This window comes from Chlorocebus sabaeus, chromosome 10 (assembly GCF_047675955.1).
Source record: "Chlorocebus sabaeus isolate Y175 chromosome 10, mChlSab1.0.hap1, whole genome shotgun sequence".
NCBI lineage: Eukaryota > Metazoa > Chordata > Mammalia > Primates > Cercopithecidae > Chlorocebus > Chlorocebus sabaeus.
The window spans coordinates 58,350,202-58,371,037 of NC_132913.1; the positions used below are offsets into that span (position 1 = coordinate 58,350,202).

The 20,836-nt window shown below is 34.7% G+C and overlaps 1 protein-coding gene across 2 annotated transcripts in view; it reads right to left on the reverse strand.

Moving 5' to 3' along the window:
• The window catches only part of TLK1 (tousled like kinase 1), a 166,186-nt gene that overhangs the window by 56,457 nt on the left and 88,893 nt on the right, over positions 1 to 20,836 (reverse strand). For both annotated transcript variants that reach the window (XM_007965328.3, XM_073019808.1), the window contains 7 exons: positions 13,833 to 13,908; positions 10,892 to 10,938; positions 9,034 to 9,129; positions 7,675 to 7,764; positions 6,342 to 6,434; positions 2,659 to 2,769; positions 2,405 to 2,541 (listed from right to left, as the gene is read on the reverse strand). In XM_007965328.3, coding sequence (XP_007963519.2) covers positions 2,405 to 2,541; positions 2,659 to 2,769; positions 6,342 to 6,434; positions 7,675 to 7,764; positions 9,034 to 9,129; positions 10,892 to 10,938; positions 13,833 to 13,908 — 650 coding nt within the window. The remainder of the gene's footprint in view (positions 1 to 2,404; positions 2,542 to 2,658; positions 2,770 to 6,341; positions 6,435 to 7,674; positions 7,765 to 9,033; positions 9,130 to 10,891; positions 10,939 to 13,832; positions 13,909 to 20,836) is intronic.

Here is a 20,836-nt window from a genome sequence, read left to right on the forward strand (position 1 = left end):
TTGACACCAGAACTAAAGGGCTCCTACTTTGCTCATGCAGAATTGACCTTACACACTTCCCCTTCCCTATGGTTTTAGTGATGAAGTAGCAGAATATGACAGGAGTGAAAAAAATCAAGAAGAACCTAGGTAGAAGATTAAAAGAGTAGAGAAAAATCTCAAGAATAGCAAAGTGAGAACAAGACTTTAATCCAGTTTTCATTTAGAGGCAGGAATAAATTTCAATTTTTAATAACTAAATCTTAAGGCTATTTTAGGGCACCATCAGGATAGTATAAATGCAAATAAGCAGTAATAATCCTAATGATTAAAATATTAATGGAAAGGATTACTGGAATAGATATTAACAGCTGATTATTCAGGGATGACTATACAGTTTAGAGATTATTATTACTTTTTATTTATTTATCCTCTCATCTTCTAACCACTCTGGGTTCTATCACCAATTATAAATGGCTTGATATAAACGTAGTACGTCCTCAATAAATGCTTATTAGTGAAAGTCAGGACATACAAGTAATTATTTTCTTTTTTGGTAGTTACTTTTTGAGACAGAATCTCACTCTGTCACCCAGGCTGGAGGGCAGTGGCGTGATCTCAGCTCACTGCAGCCTCCACCTCCCAGGTTCAAGCGATTCTTGTGCCTCAGCCTCCCGAGTAGTGGGGATTACAGGCGCACACCACCACTCTTGGCTAATTTTTGTATTTTCAGTACAGACGGGGTTTCACTCTGCTGGCTAAGCTGTTATCGAACTCTCAACCTCAGGTGATCCTCCCAACTCAGCCTCCCAAAGTGCTGGGATTACAGGCGTGAGCCACTGCACCTGGCCTCTTTTTTGACAGTTAAGTGGAGAAATTGGAACTACTGGTAGAATTTATATTTCAGAACATTCATATTGATTATATAACCGTCTCTTTTATTCATTGCAGGACAACTGCAGGTCTGGGTTTAGTAGCAGAGCCTCTTGCTCATAAAACACTAAAAATTTACCTTCTCCTGCTTTCTACTTTACTGTTGATATGTTAGTTCATGCTTTAATCACCTTTCATCTGGATATCCCTCCATCTTAACTACCAATAACATTCATCCTCTTTCTAATAATATTTTCACATTACCATCAATTATTCTACAACTATCACTGTAGATATCATTCTGATCACGTACACTATATGTAAACCTTTAACAAGTCCCATTATCTGCGGAATTGAAACCCAAACTCTCTAATATCACAAGTACTTTATCCTTTGTTTCACTGTGGTATAACTAGCACAGCTATGTTGAAGAAAAGTTGAATAAATCTGCTGAGAGAGAAGGCCATTCTGTGGCAAGTCCTAGGAGGCAGTGTTTGAACAGCAATGTTGGTGTGATAGCAAGTGAAGAGAAAGTTTTGCCTCTATTTCAAATAACTGGATACTCTGGAAAAGCTGATGTTCACGCTAGCATTACTCCCGATTTTCACGTTTAAAAACATTTTCCACCTCCCATCCCCAAAAAAGGAGTAGCATATTTAGCACTCCTTAACACATAAACAGCCAATCAATCCTTATCTACCACCATGTGAACTCAAGAAAATATGGTAACTATAATTTCTCTGTTTTAAAGTTTGATCTGAAATGCAACAGAAAACCAAACACCACATGTTCTCATGTATAAGTGGGAGCTAAACATTGGAGACACACGGACATAAAGATGAGAATGATAGAAACTGGGGGCCACAAAGATGAAGAAGGCAGAGACAGGGGCAAGGATCGAAAAACTATTGGGTACTATGCTCACTACCTAAGTGATGGGTTCAACTGTACCCCAAACTTCAGCATCAGGCAATATACCCCGTAACAACCTGCACATATATCCCCTGAATCTAAAAGTTGGAATTAAAATAAATAAATAATAAATAGAGTTTACCTCAGAAATGCTAAAGCCACATGTTCAGTTTAACTGATAAATGATTTACTATATCTGAGGCAAAAGAGAAGTTTTTTTCCTTAGGAATAGAAAGCAGGCAAGTGCTGAATATTAACACGTAAGGAATGGGGAATGGGAAAAAACTAAGTAGGAAAATCCTAGGAGATAAACACACACACACAGCTTCCAGTGAAATTAAATTTTCAACAATTTCCCTCTCAAAATATCATCTGTAAAGCTAAAGGTTCAGTTAATATGTCGGAAAATCAGAGTTAGAATAACATATTATATTCCATAGACGAATGCTAATTAATCAAGAAATTACTAAGCTAAAACTATAATACTCTTGGGTTTCATATTCCTTTCAAATGTACTAAATTCTATGATTTCAGAGTAGTGAGTGAGGAACTGGAGAGCACAATTACAAATCTATAATATTTTAAAGCAATGAAAACCCAAAGGAATACTAAAAACTTTTAAATGTTAAGAATGACTAACTTCACAAGATTCTGAAATGCAAAACCATCTGTCCATTGTTCAGTAAATGAAGCGCCATGTCTAACTGTTGTAAAGTGCCCTAGGCGTAATCGATCTTGCATACTCTTCTCTCTGCTTGACAATTTTTCTTGTGTACTCTGAAAAAAGGAGAAAAAAAAAATCGTCACTCAATTTTATTCATTAATTTATAAAAGCATACAAAGCAAAAGCGGCTAATGAAGGGGAAGGGAAAATTTACTCAACTTTTAGCCTACCTTTTCAATAAGAAGTTTCTTGCTCATTGATATGCACTTATTTAATCGTTCTTTGTATTTTTCAAGTAATTTTTGTTGTTCATCTATTTGCCGTCTGAGATCACAGTTAGCCTATGACATAAGTAGAAAATGCAAAAGGTCTAGACTGGGGAATATGAAAAGCTTAGAAATATTATTAATGTTCTAAATAAATTGTATACAGATAGGACTAATAATATTAAATATCTGAGTATGATACAAGAAAAAAAAAAAGCCTACTTAGCCATGAGATAATACTGTTAAATGTTACTTAAGTGTACAGTGGAAAGTACATACAGGGAAGTTTGTATCCATATCCATCGCATTCAAATCCATACTCTAGGGTTAACTTTGGCTAAGTTACAAGAACCTTAGTTCAGCTTTCTTATTTCTAAATAGAAGCAACACAATCTACCTCACTTTGTTAAAAATAACTAAAATATGGTATATAAAGTATCTACCACTTAAAAATAAATGTGTTTTCCTCTATCTCATAATTAACAAATTAAATGTGAGTTTTCCTCTATCTCTTATAACTAACAAAATATTTTCTCCACTGAACTTATAAATGACATACACAAGTTGCCTACCCAACAGCTGTCCTCACCACTCTTCCTTAGCGATAGGATACTAATTCTGTTCACTCTGTAGGTGGCCATATGCTCAGAAAAGAGGCCTCTCTCTAACATCAAAAGATAAGCCTGATTAGTACAGTGGCAAGAGAATAACCTATAGGGCTTGTTACAACAGATTACTGGGAACCATTCCCAGAGCTTCTGAATCAGGTCTCAGGAAGGACCTGATAATTTCCATCTCTAATAAGTTCTCCAGGAATGTTGATGCTCCTGGTCTGAGGATCACAGTTTGAAAATCAAAAGTCTAGGCCAACCATGGTAGAATCCACAAGACAAGGGCACAGTATCTTGAAAGTGCTGAGAGAAAATAATTGCCAACCTAAAATTAGATACCCAACACAATTGTTTTTCAAGGAAGAGGAAACAGAATTTAAAACCAATAGACCCTCAGCAATTCAAACAAAACCTCAACAATGTGTGTACGATGCATATGCAACTTGAAACCTGATTCTAAAATTTCTCTAAGACTGCGAAGGGCCAAAAATAGCCAAAATGAAGAAGAGGATGTATGTTTAACCATGTATCATGACTTAATATAAAGCTACATAATTATAATCACCCAAGCCCCCTTCTTCCTTAATAATGGAAATTTAATGTTTTATCCTGGATTGCTATCTGCCTAGCCAAAAGACTACAGTTCCCAGCTTCCCTTGCAGCGAAGGATGGTTAACGAGATGCAAGCAGAAGTTGTTCAATGAGACATCCAAGAAGGCTGCACACAGAATTGTGCTTCTTGTTCTCTGCTCCCATCCTCCCTCCTGTTAACTGCTTAGAAAGCAGACATCATAATTGTGACCCTAATAGATATATAGAATCTTGTTGTGACCTTTGAGATATAAGCCATGAACTAACAATGACAAGGTCCCATATGATACTGAAGAGTAATAATATCTGAGCTGCCCACTTCTGTTCTTCTCTTGAAAAATAAGCTTCTATCTCATTTGAAGGACTGTTATTTATGTTCACTGTTACTAACGGCCAAAAACAATTGATAAAAATTGTTTTATCAACAATGATAAAAAGATGCTGCAGTACTTGTGTAGAGACACAAACAGAACAAGGAAACATGATACAGAACACAGAAATAGATACACTTGTATATTGGAAACAAGATTTTATGATGATAGAGCTGGCAGTATGAGAATGAGCTTTTAATTAAATGGGGATGAACAACTGATTATCCATATAGAAAGAAACTGAAATGAAACCACATCATGCCATACCAAAAATCAATTTCAGTAAGACTAATAATTTATATTGAAAGATCAGCTGGGCATGGTGGCTCATGCCTGTAGTCCCAGAACTTTGGGAGGCCAAGGCGGGAGGATCACTTGAAGCCAGGAGTTCAATACCAGCCTGCAGACTCCCAGTTCCACAAAAAATAAATAAAAATCAGCCCAGAGTGATGGCACAAGCCTGTAGTCCTAGCTACTCAGGAGCCTGAGGGAGAAATATTGCTTAAACCCGGGAGTTTAAGGTTACAGTGAGCTATGATCCCCCACTGTGCTCTAGCCCGGGTGACAGAGTGTCACTTGGGGGGGAAAAATGACCAGACTAAAAAACTTTGAGAAATAACTGCTATTACACAGTAAAATGGAAAATGCATACGCCCTGTACTCTGGCTATGTCTTTCCTAAACATATACCATAGAAAAACTCTTTCATATTTGCCCTGAAGACGCGTACAAAGAATGTTCTTAGAACTGTTTATATTAGAAAAAGTAGAAACAAAATGTCAACTAAAAGCAGAAAAGATACAGAAATTATGGTATACTCAAAACGCCTTACAATACTGCAGTGAAATGAACAAACTACAGTTATACTCATCAAAGTGGACGACTCTCTGATATATAACGTTCAGTGAAAACAAGCTGGGCAAAAGGGTCCATACCGGAAAATTTCACTTAACGTTCAAAAACCAAATGAAATAATATATTGTTAAGAATGTAAGCACATATTTAATACAACCACAAAGAAACACCAAGGCATGACAAACACAAAATTTAAAATAGTGGTTAAATGGTAAATGGATGTGAGAAAGTAAATATGACAGGATCAGGAAAAAGACACACTGGATGTTTTAAAGGTACTGACAAACACAGTAGGATCACAGGTATTGGTTTTATTGAGTTTCTATACCAGTAGTTCTCAATGCTGGCTTACATTAGAATTATCCAGGAGAGACTTTAAAACTACCAATGTCCAAGCCCACATCATGTCATCAACTTGATCAGAACCCCTCAGGGTAGAGTTCAGGCATTAGTACTTTCACCCTTCCCAACTGTTGAGTCTAAGGAGCATCAAGGGTAAGAACTGCTGCTTCAAACCCTTACATTATAAGTATACTTCTAGATGTATTTTTAAATAAAGCTTCCATTAAAAATCCTTCAAACTGCAGCAGTTACTTCATCCTATAGGTATCAGATGTCAGGCATACAGTAAAATCAAAAACTTTAACATGAAATGGCTATTTGTGTTACGGTTGTTGGTCACATAAATGTTATTAACTTCCTTCCAGTTCTCCAACAGTTTCTCAATTCCCAATTTACTGAAGATCTAATAAAATATTTCACTTTAAAATTGGTATTTTCAATCACGTACTTAAATTAACAGAAAAAGCTTATTGAGTTCTAGTTACAGTATTTTTTTTTCTGAGACAGTCTCACTCTGTCGCCAGGCAGGAGTGCAGTGGTGCGATCTCAACTCACTGCAACCTCCACCCCCCGGGTTCAAGCGATTCTCCTGCCTCAGCCTCCCAAGTAGCTGGGACTACAGGCATTCGCCACCACGCCCAGCTGATTTTTGTATTTTTAGTAGGGACGGGGTTTCACCATGTTGGCCAGGACGCTCTCATCTCTTGACCTTGTGATCCACCCACCTCGACCTCCCAAAGTGCTGGGATTACAGGCATGAGCCACCGCACCCAGCCTAGCTACAGATTGTTTTTTGCAATGCTAAGTATTTTCTGAACAGTTTGACTGTTGCCAAATAATTTATTCAAATTTTTTCCCCTCTATGACTCATTACTTACCCTGAGCAAATCATCTATACGTCCCTCCTTCTTTTCCAGGTCCTGGATTTTATTACTTTCTAATGCTGCTAATTTCAGCATTGTGAGATCAGTCTAAATGAAAAAAGTTATTTTATTATCTCTATTATATATGTTGTTTCAAGCAAACACAAAACCAGACTTTACTCCAAATTCAAAGGTAAAGAAAAATATATTTGTGTGCATATGTAAAGTGAATCTCAAAAAGTTTTAGTGCAGTTTTAATAACTTCAAGTGTATAAACGCTACAGACTTACCAAGAAACATCTAGAAAGGTCAATTACTTAGAATATTGATGTCCCACATTACAATTCAATATATCCGCTGCTTTGTGCTATACGTTCCTCTAGCTGATTTTTTTTGAATTTTGCAAAACCTGTTTTAAATTGATAAGTAAAAACCTATCTATTTATGGTATACAACACAATGTTTTGATATATGTTTACACTGTGGAATGGCTAAATCAAATTATTTAACACATATCTTTTTTTTCGTGGTGTGAACACTTAAAATCTACTCTCTTAGCAATTTTCATATACACAAAACACTGTTTTTAACTGTAGCCCCCATGATGTATAATAGTTCCCTTGAACTTATTCTTTCTCACTAAAATTTTATGTCCTTTGACCAACATCTCATGCAGCAAAACCTTTCATGATCTACTCAGTGGATGAAGGAATGTACTTGTAATCCTAGCCTCAGGATCATCCAAATAAAGAGGTTTTGATACATGCACAACAGTTTGGATATGACCTCACAAATAAAATCTAATGGAAATAAACTGGCAAGCTGAGGTTGAAGAGTAACATTTACTCTACTCTCCCAAACCCCAGTCTGAGAAAGTGCCATTCAGAAACTACCACACGTAAAAAATTAAAATGAAGAACTTAGTGCTCAAAATTCATGAAACTAAGTGTAGAAAATATACAAATAATTCAAATAATTTTTATAGTTTGTCACATATATGTATTTACATACATACAGTCAAATGAGCGGCTTTAATGTACACTTACAAAAAATACAGCAGTTTCACAATATATCAATTACATATACTTGGAAATTAAGTTCAGAAAGAATCAGTAAACAGAAGTGACATGTTATGGTTGTTTAAAAAGCTGATAGTAAATTGTGTGTTTCAGTTTCTCACTCCTTCCTACAAATTCCGTTGTTTTTGTTTAGTAATTACTCTTATCTTTCTTGATGTGTAATTCTGCTTTATGACTACATATAAAACAAACAGACATCTCAGTTGTTAGTAAGTTAGTCAATGGTTTCTTAGAAGCCATGGGAAAAAAACATTTTAATTATCATTTACCTGAATAATTTTAAAGGATAACTGCTTTGGTTGTACAATAGGGTGGTCCCCAAATGCTAATGCAGTAGGAGAAGGGCTATTCGGTCGAACCTAAAAAAATTATTAAAAATTTTATATTAGCAAAAAAAAAAAAAAAGGTTTCTAATTAGCAACAATTACTTAACATTTCTGCAGAAGTTTCTATCAGAATAATACCTACATTGAAACATAACTGACTTTTAGAAACCTTTAATCACCATTTATTCAACAAGCATTCATTAAGTACCTCCTACATAAGACCCAGTGAGAAATACAATATATTCCCTGCCCTCATGGAGCTTACATTCTAGTGCCATAAAAGAAATCTTAATGCTTTCGTACTGTTTAAAAAAAAAAAAAAAAAAAGGCCAAATAAATTATTCTGGAAAATATTAAAAATTTATTATGATAGTTCAAAAAACAAACTTAGTACTAGGGACAATAATACATACCCTTATGTAGTTTAATATCAATTTATTAATGAATTTCACAGTTTATCTGGTCACTAGTTCAAAAATACACTCACTGAAAGCAGATTATAACATTGTATCAACGCTATCACTACAACTCTTAAAGTTACTGTTGAATCTTATGCCTTACTTTATACACAGCAACGTGATATCCTGAAAGGTACAAAATGAGTAAGACACAACCAAGTATGTCTAAAGACAAGGACAAGAAGGGGACGCAAGAAATTAAAACAAGGTGCTTGAATAAATAAGTGAAACTCTGATTCTTTAATTCCTCTTTAAATTACTGAAAACCAATATTGTTTTCCTAGTTAGATACTGAACTTTCACACAATGAAAGTAAATTTAAAAATGAAATCCAATATGCAAAACAATGCATATAAAAGAACTGTATCTAAAACGTTAGCAATAAACCAAAAAGTTTAAGATAATTTTAAGTCCGTGATTCTTTATCTATACTAAACTACATATCCTGCCTTTTTCTTAAGGATTCCCAGAAAGGAATTATGCTATAATTTTAGTGGTTAAGAAATTCAATTGTTAAGAAAGTTATAAATTAGGAATCAACAACTGAATACAGACTGATACAAGAGTACTCACGTTAGTCCCACAGACTCAACAGGCATTCTTTTAACAGAAACAATGCTTCTTGGATATAATTAATTCAGAAAATCTTTAAGAGGCTCACTTTCAGAAATAAAATTCCAATAGCACCAGATAATTTAAAAGGATTTAATTCATGTCACAGAAATAATGTATTAAAAGATAAATGCTAACTTAAGTTCTCAATAAAAAACAACAAATCATAAAACTTATTCAATATACATAACCTCCCAAAGACTATGCCTGAAAAACTTGAAAGATGACTTACAGATGAGGAAGGAGTGGAATGTGAATGTGAATTTTGAGGAGAACGGATTGCAGGAGGTATGCCTCTTACTGGACTTGAGCCATTTCCACCCTGGTACTGAGTAAAAGAAAAAGGAAACATTATTATTTACCAAAGCAGGCTCAGAAAGTTGTTATTTCAGATATGACATTAAAAATTAATCTAAATATACCTAATTTTAAAATAAGTAGTCATTTAAATGGATCCAGAACAAAAAAAAACTAAGGTCAGCCAAGTCCTAAAAGACTGAGAGACTACTGATCACAAGAACATGACAAGACTGTTTTATAAAGATCCTTATTACTCTATATTCTTACTATAATCTCTTATTTTGGTCAACTCAAAGACGAATAAATTCCTCCAAAGCAATAAACATATTTTGTTTTCCTCCCAAATCTTAGCACAGGTTCCCTACAAATGTTTATTGAGCCATACAGTCCCTAATCCCAAGAAATTCCAAAATGTCTACACATAGACCTTAGTGAACATCATCAACTATTTTAAACAGAATATCGGTCTCAAGATATCCAAGTGTTCATGACACTATATAAAAAGAATTATAATAGGTCCCTTCCCTCTAACAGCACAAAATCCTTAAAAAATCAATTCTTCTGTACAAAGTGCATGACTTAGCTGCATATGAAGGGAAGTCAACTGATCTGTTCCATAGCTACCTTTTCTCCTATTTCAAGTTTCCATACGAAGGATGGGAAAAGAAAATAACTTGCTGCTGCAAAGTTCCTCTGGGGGTGTAGATTACTGTCCACTTCATCATTTCTTGTTTAATTACTTACATGAACAGCACAGATGGGGACTTCCTAGCATGTTCATTAAACAACTTCCTGCAACCTAGGGATTTTGCCTTATTTATTTTACCAATAGAGCCTAGCATAAAATTTAGCACACAGTAGGCATTCAAGAGACATTTGTTTATTTGAATTGATCGTACCTTTGGCAAAGGTTCTTAATTAATGATATCAGTAAGTGACTGACCTCAACCAAAGAGCAAGGTATCTCATGGTCAGCAACTGCTTTACTTTAGATTTTACAAACCCAAGAAAGCAAGCAGTGGTGGATTAAAAAAAATCAGCCCTTCCCTTAATCAGCCAATTCTGCTCTCTCAAGTAAATATAAATATTCTTCAATTGAGTAGACCATGTTTGTTGTTTTAATAATTACACTTAAAAATTTTCTAATTTAAAACGGTAGCCAAAAGTGTTTCTATATAGAAGCAAGGCAACATTCCAGATTGGGTAAGAATCTAAATTTATTGTTTTCGCATTCTCTTAGATTCAAGCCTCTATCAAATACTTAATCTCCATCCACAGGACTCAAATGTTGTTGTAATGTGATGAAGTCGGTATTGATAGTAGAGAGAATTCTGAGCTAGAGAGCCAGGGAACTTTAAGTTATATTCTTTACTCCTCAATTCAGAATTTGCCTTAAATGGGTTAACCCATTTATGCCTAGTGTTCTATTATTGCTCAAGGTCACTGTTGCCAAGGTCTGACAGAAAAATTCAAAAAATTACAATGTAGGCTACTTTACATTTCTGGGCTTCAGTTTCATCATCTGTAAACTGAAACACTAATATGTATTTTGCCTATCTTACAGGTTATTATAAACAACTATATGAGAAAGTATTTAGAAAACAATGAATGGCATCCCAATGTAAATGTAAATTTAATTTTCCTAGAAAGAAAAGATATCACATAGTAATAACGCTCTGCTCTAATCAAGCAAGTAATCAAAAGGTGACCTGTGCTGCTAAGAAAATATTTTTAGCTCACAGCAGAATAGTACTGAATTAGGAAAAGGAGATAATCCTCAATGAACTTACTTCAAAATAGTCGCTGATTTTGTGGCCACGTCCCCCAATACTTTTTCCTAAAATATAAGAAGCGCATGATGTTAGTAGGGTACTGATGGGCATCAAAAAAATATTAAAGAGTCCACAGGACATCAGCTATCAATTTCACAAATATGAAAATCAAGTGACATTTCAATAGAGACATGCCAATTTTTAAAAGCTCCAGTTATTGGAGAATCATACAAATAAATGATGTAAATGATATCCTGTTTTAAAACTACTTTATTAATACTGCTTAATAACTACTAATTTCAGAAAGGCAAATCAGTAAATAAAAAAGTAGCGATTGCATCACTGACAAACTAACCTTTACCTGTAAAATAAAACAGCTTTAATTATATAAACCATAACATGATTCCTGTCAAACTGACAGTAACACGCTTCAATAGGAATGTTATTTTGTAATTGTATTTTGATTTTCTAAAAACCATTCCCAAATTAAATACAATGTTTTTTAAAAACTAGATTGTAAATATTGCTCATATATGACCATACTGACAAAGTGAACTAGCTCATCAGAGATCACGCTATTTTTTAAATATTTTGCTCTAAAATGGATTCTTCATCAGTCCTTTAAGTCTTAATTTAAGAACATGCTAAGAAATATGGTGTTTACAGATGCTTTCTTAGGGGAGAAGTAGCCATCCTTGACTGGAACTATATAGAATACACAATTTCTTCAAGTTACAACTTGTTATATCACAAAGTCAAAAGCTTTGCTTAATATAAACATACATATATTTATCAATTCAATGCTGACTTACTTCATGCATTCATTTATTTTATTTAACAAATATTTCTTAAGTGGTTACTATGTGCCAGCCATTACTAAGATGAAAAACAGTATTCTTAAAAGTTCAACAACTTTAAATTTCTTCTTGGAACAAGGTGGGGGGAATTTTTAAAAACTAAACAAGTATTCAGGACTACCAATGCTACCTAGAAATTTTGAACATTAGTTCTGCACAGATTTATTTAGAGGTCAGAGATGACTGTAAAGGTCTTATGCTAAAGGAACTTCCCTTCTGTCTATAATAATTTCTCCGTAGACTATAAAGAGGTGCTATATTTTAATGAAGACAGATGGTTTTGGTTGCCTACTCCAGAGGCTATTTCCCCATTTCTTTTTTCTTAATTGAATGAAAATTTTGTTCTGTTAACACCCTTCACCCTATGTGGCACATGTAACTCCAGAGGAAGCTGACTCCTATACAACTTCCACTTCCAGGTCCCCTTCTCTCCTTCTTATTAGAAATCCAATTTTGTTCAAGTATCATCCCTTCTCAATACAGGCTGTATGTTTAAGAACTTAACTCCATTTCCAGTTTCAAAGATGGGCCTGATTTTTTTTCTTTTTGTAAATTTCTGACACTATCCACCTAGAGATGGCCTCATTTTTTTAAGGCAATAGTACCTCTGTTGGTCATACTAGTTTTGGAATGGACATACGACCAATCTAGTCCATAAGATCAGTAGTTCCCCACCTTTTTGGTACCAGGGACCAGTTTTGTGGAAGACAATTTATCCAAAGACCGCAGGCAGTAGGGAAGATGGTTTTGGGATGAAACTGTTCCACCTCAGATTATCAGGCATTAGATTCTCATAAAGGAGTGCATAACTTGGATCCCTTGCATGTGCAGTTCACAATAGGGCTCACACTCCTATGAGAATCTAATGCCGCTGCTGATCTGACAGGAAGCAGAGCTCAGGCGGTAATGCTCACTGGCCTGCTGCTCATCTCCTGCTGTACGACCTGGTTCCCAATAGGCCAAGGACTATAAGATCGGGAGTTTGGGGAACCCTGCAGAAGATGAGAGGAGAGGTCTGCTTTGGACTTGAAGTCAAGTTTACTCCAAAGGAAGGGGGGAAAAAACACTGAAAGCCAGACTAAAGCAAATATAAGTAAGGAAGGTGAAATGAGAAAAAACAATTTAGGCAACCATCCTAAAAACAAAAATAATCAGACAATTCTGCAGATGGCACACCACAAAGGGAAAAAACATGGTTAAACCAATCCAGAAGCCTCATCTTATTTGGGGGCTTGTTTTGGAGTTTTCAGAACAGTTGAAATCATAGTAATTATTATATCTTTACAATAAAAAAAGCTCCAAGTCCACTAACTACAACTTGGGGGAGCTACACTAAGACCAAAAAGGAGCTCAGTGTAAACTGAGACATAAAATACAATACACCTCAGAAAAGGCACTAAAATGACTTAACCCTTCCTTCCACAAAGACAGTTGCTGCAAATATATTCCTTGCTTCCAGTGTGCCCTATATACACCAGTAAGTCATGGGTTCACAGCTATAGATCTTATGGCTAAAGATTAGCTCCAACACATGTAACATTATGTATAAAGTCATCATTATACACGATTTAAGAGCCTAATTTATTATATTTAATTTTTAGTGCTCAAATTAAATGACAGTACTATTTTTCTACTCATTATAAGACATTTAGTTTAATGAAAATAATTTTCTTAGCTCATATCACAAAAGGTAGGTATGCAAGAAAGGATGGAAAGAAAAACAGATGCTTTAACTAGAGTCTCTCATAATTATTTTTATAGCCTTTTTTTTAAATAAAAAGGAGAAGTTTAAGTAGTTCTGTTAAAGTGAGATTGAAGCTTTTAATTCAAAAACAAGTCATTTCAAACAATACATACAAAGAATAAAAAATGAAAAGTCATAAGTTAATGCTTGCCAGATTTGGATATGATACTTGTCTTTCTAGGACCCAAATGAAAACAATAAGGGCAACTCAAAGCAATAATCATACACTAACTACCTGTGCACACACCAAGATTTACAACTTCATATTATTTTACAACTAGAATATTAACTGGTTAAAAATTAAAACAATTAATTTTAAGTGTCTACTAGGCTCTGAAGGAAGATGTTGTGTGCTTACCCTGACTACTTTCATTCTGGTTTTCTGCTTTTCTCTTTCTTCCCCTGGATGATTCCGATTGTTTCTTCTCTGGTGTCTACAGAAAACAAGATAACAGATTTTTAAATGACAGTTTTAATATACAAAATTATCACAGTCAATATAAAACCACGTTTCAAGACCAAAAAAATAGCATTCAGTAGTGCTCAAGAGATGTTAATATACTGTTATTTATACACATTTTATTTAAAAGATAAAATTTCCTACTGTATAAATTTTTAAATTCCAAGTAAAGAAGATCTTGTACATATTATCTGATATTCAGTTACAGAATTTGACATGAAGCGGATGAAAAATCCTAGAGTAATTAGCCTTGACAAGATGACCTTCCAATGCTTAACTGGATGAGGGGGGAAAAAGTCACCCTAGTGTTTCCTATTATTTCCTATTAAGTTTTTCCTTAGTTTCCTACTACTCAAACATACTTAGTGTATAAAAGTAAACTTGGATGAGAAAAAAAGGAGCAGAACACAAACCTGATATACACAATCCCTACTAAAAAGGACCATGCACTTAAATGCCTGGCAATTATCCAACAATTATAGCCAATTCACAGATTATGCCCTAGATAACGTATCAGTAAACTATGACCTGTGGGCCTAATCAGTTTGGTCACCTGTTTTGTATGATCGAACCAGTTTTTACACTTTCAAATGTTTGAAATTTTAAAAATTGAAAACAAAAAGATTATTTTGTGGTGTGAGAATTATAAGAAATTCAAGTTTCAGTATCCCTAATAAAATTTTATTGGAACACAGCCACACTCTTTCATTTAGGTATTGTCCATAGCTGCTTTTACATTACAACGGCAGAGCTGAGTAGCCACAACAGAGTCAGAATGGCCCATAAAGTCACAAATATCTGGCCTCGTACAAAAAAAGTTAAGAGATCCCTGCTCTAGATGGTGGCTCTGGTTCCAAATGACATGTGTGTTCCTATAACAGATAGCAAGTATTTTTATTAGACTAATACAAGTAATTTTTCTAGAGTTTGAGGAACTTTCCTGCTTAGTCAAAAATTAAAACCAAGAGCAAAAGCACAAGGCAATGGCACCAGGCCTCCAAATTCTAGAAACTTGGTAAGCACCTCTGGTGCCAGAAAAATTCCTGAACTTCACAGGAGCTCCATTAATATTTGATTGAATGAATGAATCTTACTAAACAACTTAAAATAAATCTCTTAAAGCATCATGGTCCCCCAACAAGGAAGGGATTTAATACATATTTTTATGTCTCTGAGTGTGCCTACAATTAAATATATGAATAACAATACACAGCCTAATTCTTACTGAACACATATTGTTCCTCTAAGTACCATCTTGAGTATTTAAAGTTTTCTTACCTCTATTTTGCCAACAAGATAACAGATTCAGAGAAGTTGCACCGAATGTTCATAGCCTCTGAATTCTTTAAAAACAGATGTTACATCTGCTCCCTACCTCACCCTCTTACCCCACTCCTAGCATACAGTTATTACTTGATAAATACATGAATGAATATTAACTAACTTACTCAAGGTAATACTACCAGTGTGGCAGAGCCGGGATTCAAATCAAATTCAGCTCTGTATAATTCTAAGACCTAAATGCTCTTTATTTTTTCTATAATATCCTACATCAAGAACTAATCTACTATATAAAAATATTTCAAAATTTTAGTGTTTGTAAATAAAACTCAATATGTCCAATGAAATGCTGGTATGTTTTCACTTCACAAACCAGAAGTCTTAGAGAAATCCACCCTAACTGGCAGTCTACTCAGGAGGTAGCAATTTTGGGTAGGCAGTTTACTACTTTCCTTTCATTGTCAAAATTACCAAACTCAAACAATAATCAATCTTCTGTTTTCCCAGAAATAAAAGTATCACTACATTAAAAATTATTTTAAGTTAACATTTATTAAAGAACCCTAAATCAGCCAGGCGCAGTGACTCACACCTGCAATCTCAGCACTTTGGGAGGCCGAGGCGGGCAAATCACGTGAGGTCAGGAGTTCGAGACCAGCCTGGCCAACATGGTGAAACCCTGTCTCTACTAAAAATATAAAACTTAGCCGGGCATCGTGGTGTGTGCCTGTAGTCCCAGCTACTCGGGAGGGTGAAGTGCAAGAATTGCTTGAACACAGGAGGTAGGGGTTGCAGTGAGCCAAGATCACACCACTGCACTCCAATTTGGGTGATACAGTGAGACTCCATCTCAAAAACAAAAGAACCCCAAATCTATGTTAAAATAAAAGATCCCCAAATAAAAATTTATTCATATCCTTGCCAACTTAATTTATATTAAAAAATGGAGTCAAGAAAACATAATTTTTCAGAATACTTTAAGGTTAAACTAATTTTTTAAGCATGGCAGGATCCTATTTGAATTCCATCTTACATCTTGACTAGGTACTCTTGAACAGGCAAAAATGGGGGGGAAAACCCATACAAAACATTATAATTCTGAAACAGTTATATTGGAAACAGCATTTTCTAGCTAGTAAACAAAATAAAATGTGAAGTTCAAAATGGTTCTGTACCATTTTCTAAAGTATATCCTAAGGAACTAGTGTTCAATGACAGGTTGAGAAGGCTATATTCTAAATGGGGGTGAAAGGGGGTGAGTTCAAATGGGGTAAACAAAATCAGATTTCAAAATGCTAACATGCATTGGCTATCTCCAAAATAGGGATGAGGTGGGAAGATACAATAAATTTTCAAAACTTATTTGAGATAACATTCGTTAAATACTTCACTGGATATGCACTTTAGGATATTTAAGGTTGTTTGTTATTTAACATATAGATTACTTAGTGTTTTGTTGTTTAACATATAGATTACTTAGTGAAGGTTTTTTCCTCTGAGGCAGAATTTCCCAGTGTGGAGGTATGGGACAGTCCATTGGGAAAAATGTCTTTTCATTAAACCAACCAAAAAGCAAACGAATGCATTATAATTATAGTAAAGAAAGCAAAAAGTTTACCTCCTTTAAACCAGAGAAGAATTTATAGATGGAGAAGAAAAAGGGTAACAGGACTAAAATTAATTTTAAGACTGCTGTGCCCCAGAAGTTATTAAAGGGAAAGGGGAAGGAGAAGGGAAGGAAATGAGTGGCTGAGTTAAGGCTCTAGCCTACCAGAGACATATTCTATGTTACTTCTACCGTGAATCTGCAAACACAGCATCTCCTATTTTAATATTGAGATTCCAGATGAGATTTCCTTCGAAAAAATAGTTCGGCAGCTTTAAAAAAAAACTACTGATCATGACCAATGATTTCCTTGAGGAAATCCAAAGGACATCAACCAGGCCACGTATGTATTTGCTATATATACAATGTGCACCTATCAAACATTTTATATAGAACATTTTCAAGATTGCTCTTGCTAATAATGCTGTCATTTCTTTCTTTCATTCTCTATTTTTTCTTAACTATCCTACTATAAATAGACCACTAAAGAAAAGATAAATATGGAAGGCAAAATAATAGGTTTGGCTTTGAAGTGAAGATGAAAAGAATGCAGTAATTATAAAAGGCCGAAGACCTCCAATATACAGTGAAACAGTCGTTAGGAGATAATGAAGAAAGGAGAGCCTAGTACACTTCAAATCAAGTTAGTTGTGTAAATGTTAGATTTGTAATCATATCAAAACCTGAATGACTACTCTGGCATTTAGATACTCCAAGATATTAGTGTGAATTTACACAGTATTTTCTACCAGTTGAACGTTTGTTGAAAAAACACAAAGACAAATTTAAAGGACTCAAGAGGTGTAGTGATATAATTTAACTAATCCTCCAATTTTATTTGGAACTTAGGTCAGTGATTATTAATCAAGGTTTTTATATCTAATCATGTGGCCTGTTGGTTTTATCTTATAATAAAATATGAATGAGTCTTTCTTCAATGTAAATAAGACTAAACATAAGAACACAGGAATCTCAATGCTGTTACAGAATGAGGGACAGAAATCAACATGAATTATTCCGTGAAAACAGATAACCACATGTATTAAGCCTCAAACTAGAGAGATATTTAAAATTATGGAAATAAATGTATTACAGAAAATTTAACAGTATACAAAAAGATATTTTAACAACAACAAAAAAAGAGAGGGTGGTATTAAAGTCTGTTCTTCATTGGGCCTAACTGAATAAACAACAAAAATCAGATATCATTTCTAATAAAATCACTATAGTTAATAGACACAGAATATTTCAATACTTTTTGTTAAACAAGAAAATACTTTAAAACAGAAAAAAAAGTTACTCTAATATTAAACAGTATCCTTACAAAATATTCAATCTTCAAACCTAACAGAATGAATTTTTTTCTGATAGATCCATTCGTCCAAAGACTGGTTTCAAAACTGCAACTCACTGGCTATTCTAATGATTCATACTTGGGTATCAAATTCAAAGCTATTATAATTTGAACAAATGGCATGACAAACCGTTTTGCTGGCAGCTGGTAAAACAATGTTCAATTTTTATCCACATTTCTAGGCAAAACTTGTTGAACTAGATGTGAGACAGGAAAATGCTTGCTGCTTTGTATCCTATTTACGTTTAAATAAAACGTGTTCATGAAATATGCACATCCGAATTCAAGGATGATTTTGAGCTGGTATGACCTGAAATTCACATAGTCTGTCTCTGTCCCAGAGTTAAAACTTTAATATTGATAACTATTATCTGTAAATATTTACTTGAACCTTTGACCTCTAAAAGAAGATCTCTATTATAATGCTGATTTTAATATTTAGTATAAAAAATTTATGTATGCAAAATTTTGGAATCTATCATCAAATAAAAGCATTTCCTTGTACTTCTAAGTAAATCAAAATCATCGCGTCAGCAATTTGGAGTTTGGTGTATTTTCTGCTGTACTGCCTTTATTGTTTAATAACGTGTAATATAAAAGATGGTAGAACACCAACAAGAAGAAATTGGGTAACCACCCAGCTAAATAAAATATGTGCTGTCTTACAGGTATACTTAAAGTATGCCAGCTCATATATTTTTGTAAAATTTTTGTAAACGCTGAAGGACTCTATTTACACATGCACAGCATTCACAACCGTATCAGTACTCCAAAGAAATGTAATATTAAAACAATTACTTTTACGCTTAATTTTTAACAACTACCTAACTTAACATCCTCACATTGTGACTTCTGAAACTCCCATCACTTGGACCCACTGCATTCATACATGTTTAAAGGAGTATACTAAGTTTTTAATATTGATGAAAATGATTTTGTCTGTTATTTTCTTATCACTTACGTAGTCTATTTCTTGGCATTTTCCCTTCTCTGGCTATCCCTTTAAGGCTTTATTTGTTAAATAGTATATACTATAAAATTAGAATAAAGTTGAACTTTCTCCCCTACTCAAATTATCTTGCCAGTAGTTTTCAAATCATACAAGAATAAAACAGCCATTTAGAACAACTGCTGAAGGGTGGGGGGTTGGGAAGTAACATTTTCAGATAATTTATTCTGGAAATGTTTGCATTTTGAGAGTGCTTATAATAGTCAAATTCAGAGCTGTGCTCTCATAACTTTTGACCCATTGTGACACTCCTGTATCATACCCCTACAATTCCTTTGAACATGACTCCCTAGGTCTGTACAATTATTTCTCTGGTATACATACTTTTAAATGTAAATGCTGTATCGCAAAATATGTACACTTAGATTTTTAAAGATAATGCCAAATTGCACATTCAAAGCCAATATCAATTGACATGTTTACATTAAAACTGTATAAGACTACTCAACAATCCTTTAAGATCTGATGGGTCAAAAAGTGTTACTATTTTCTCTACACCAATACAACATTTTTTTATTATTATTATACTTTAAGTTCTGAGGTACATGTGCAGAACATACAGGCTTGTTACATAGGTATGAATGTGCCATGGTGGTTTGCTGTACCTATCAACCTGTCGTCTACATTAGGTATTTCTCCTAATGCTATCCCTCCCCCATCCCCACCCCCCGACAGGCCCTGTTATGTGATGCCTCCCCCCACCCCACCCCACCCCGTGTCCGTGTGTTCACTGTTCAACCCCCACTTAAGAGAGAGAACATGTGGTGTTTGGTTTTCTGTTCTTCTGTTAGTTTGCTGAGAATGATGGTTTCCAGCTTCATCCATGTCCCTGCAAAGGACATTAACTCATCCTTTTTTATGGCTCCATAGTATTCCACGGTGCCAATACAACATTTTTAATCAGAAAAAAAAGTGATCTGTCTTTTTTTGTTTGTTTTTCTTTTTATTTCAAGAGACGAGGTCGGCCGGGAGTGGTGGCTCAAGCCTGAATTCCAGCCCTTTGGGAGGCCAAGGTGGGTGGATCACCTGAAGTCAGGAGTTTGAAACCAGCCTGGGCAACATGGCGAAACCCCACCTCTACTAAAAATACAAAAAAATTACACGGATGTGGTGGTGAGCACCTGTAGTCCCAGCTACTCGGGAGACTGAGGCAGGAGAATCGCTTGTATCCGGGAGGCAGAGGTTGCAGTGAGCTGAGATTGTGCCATAGAACTCCAGCCTGGGCAACAAGAGCAAAACTCTGTCTCAAAAACAAACAAAAAACCAAAACAAAACAAAAAAACAACAAAAAAGAAAGATGGGGTCTCGCTTTGTTGCCCAGGCTGGACTGTAACTCCTAGGTTCAAGTGATCCTCTTGCCGCAGGCTCCCAAGTACCTGAGACTACAGACATGTGACCATACCCAGCTTCTTTGTCCTTTTCTTAAATTGCTCTATCATATCTTTATTAGTATTGATTCTTAAGGCTGACTATACATCAGTCATTTATAAAGCTTTTATTTAAAGCTCATGCTGGAATCTCCAGTCCAAATTTAACCATCTCTGGAAAAAGACCAAAGGAATCATTATTTTTAAAGAGGTCCAGAAGTGATGTTATGTATCATCAGGATTAGGAACAGTCTGTCAGTCTATCTAGGTTTATATATAAAATAA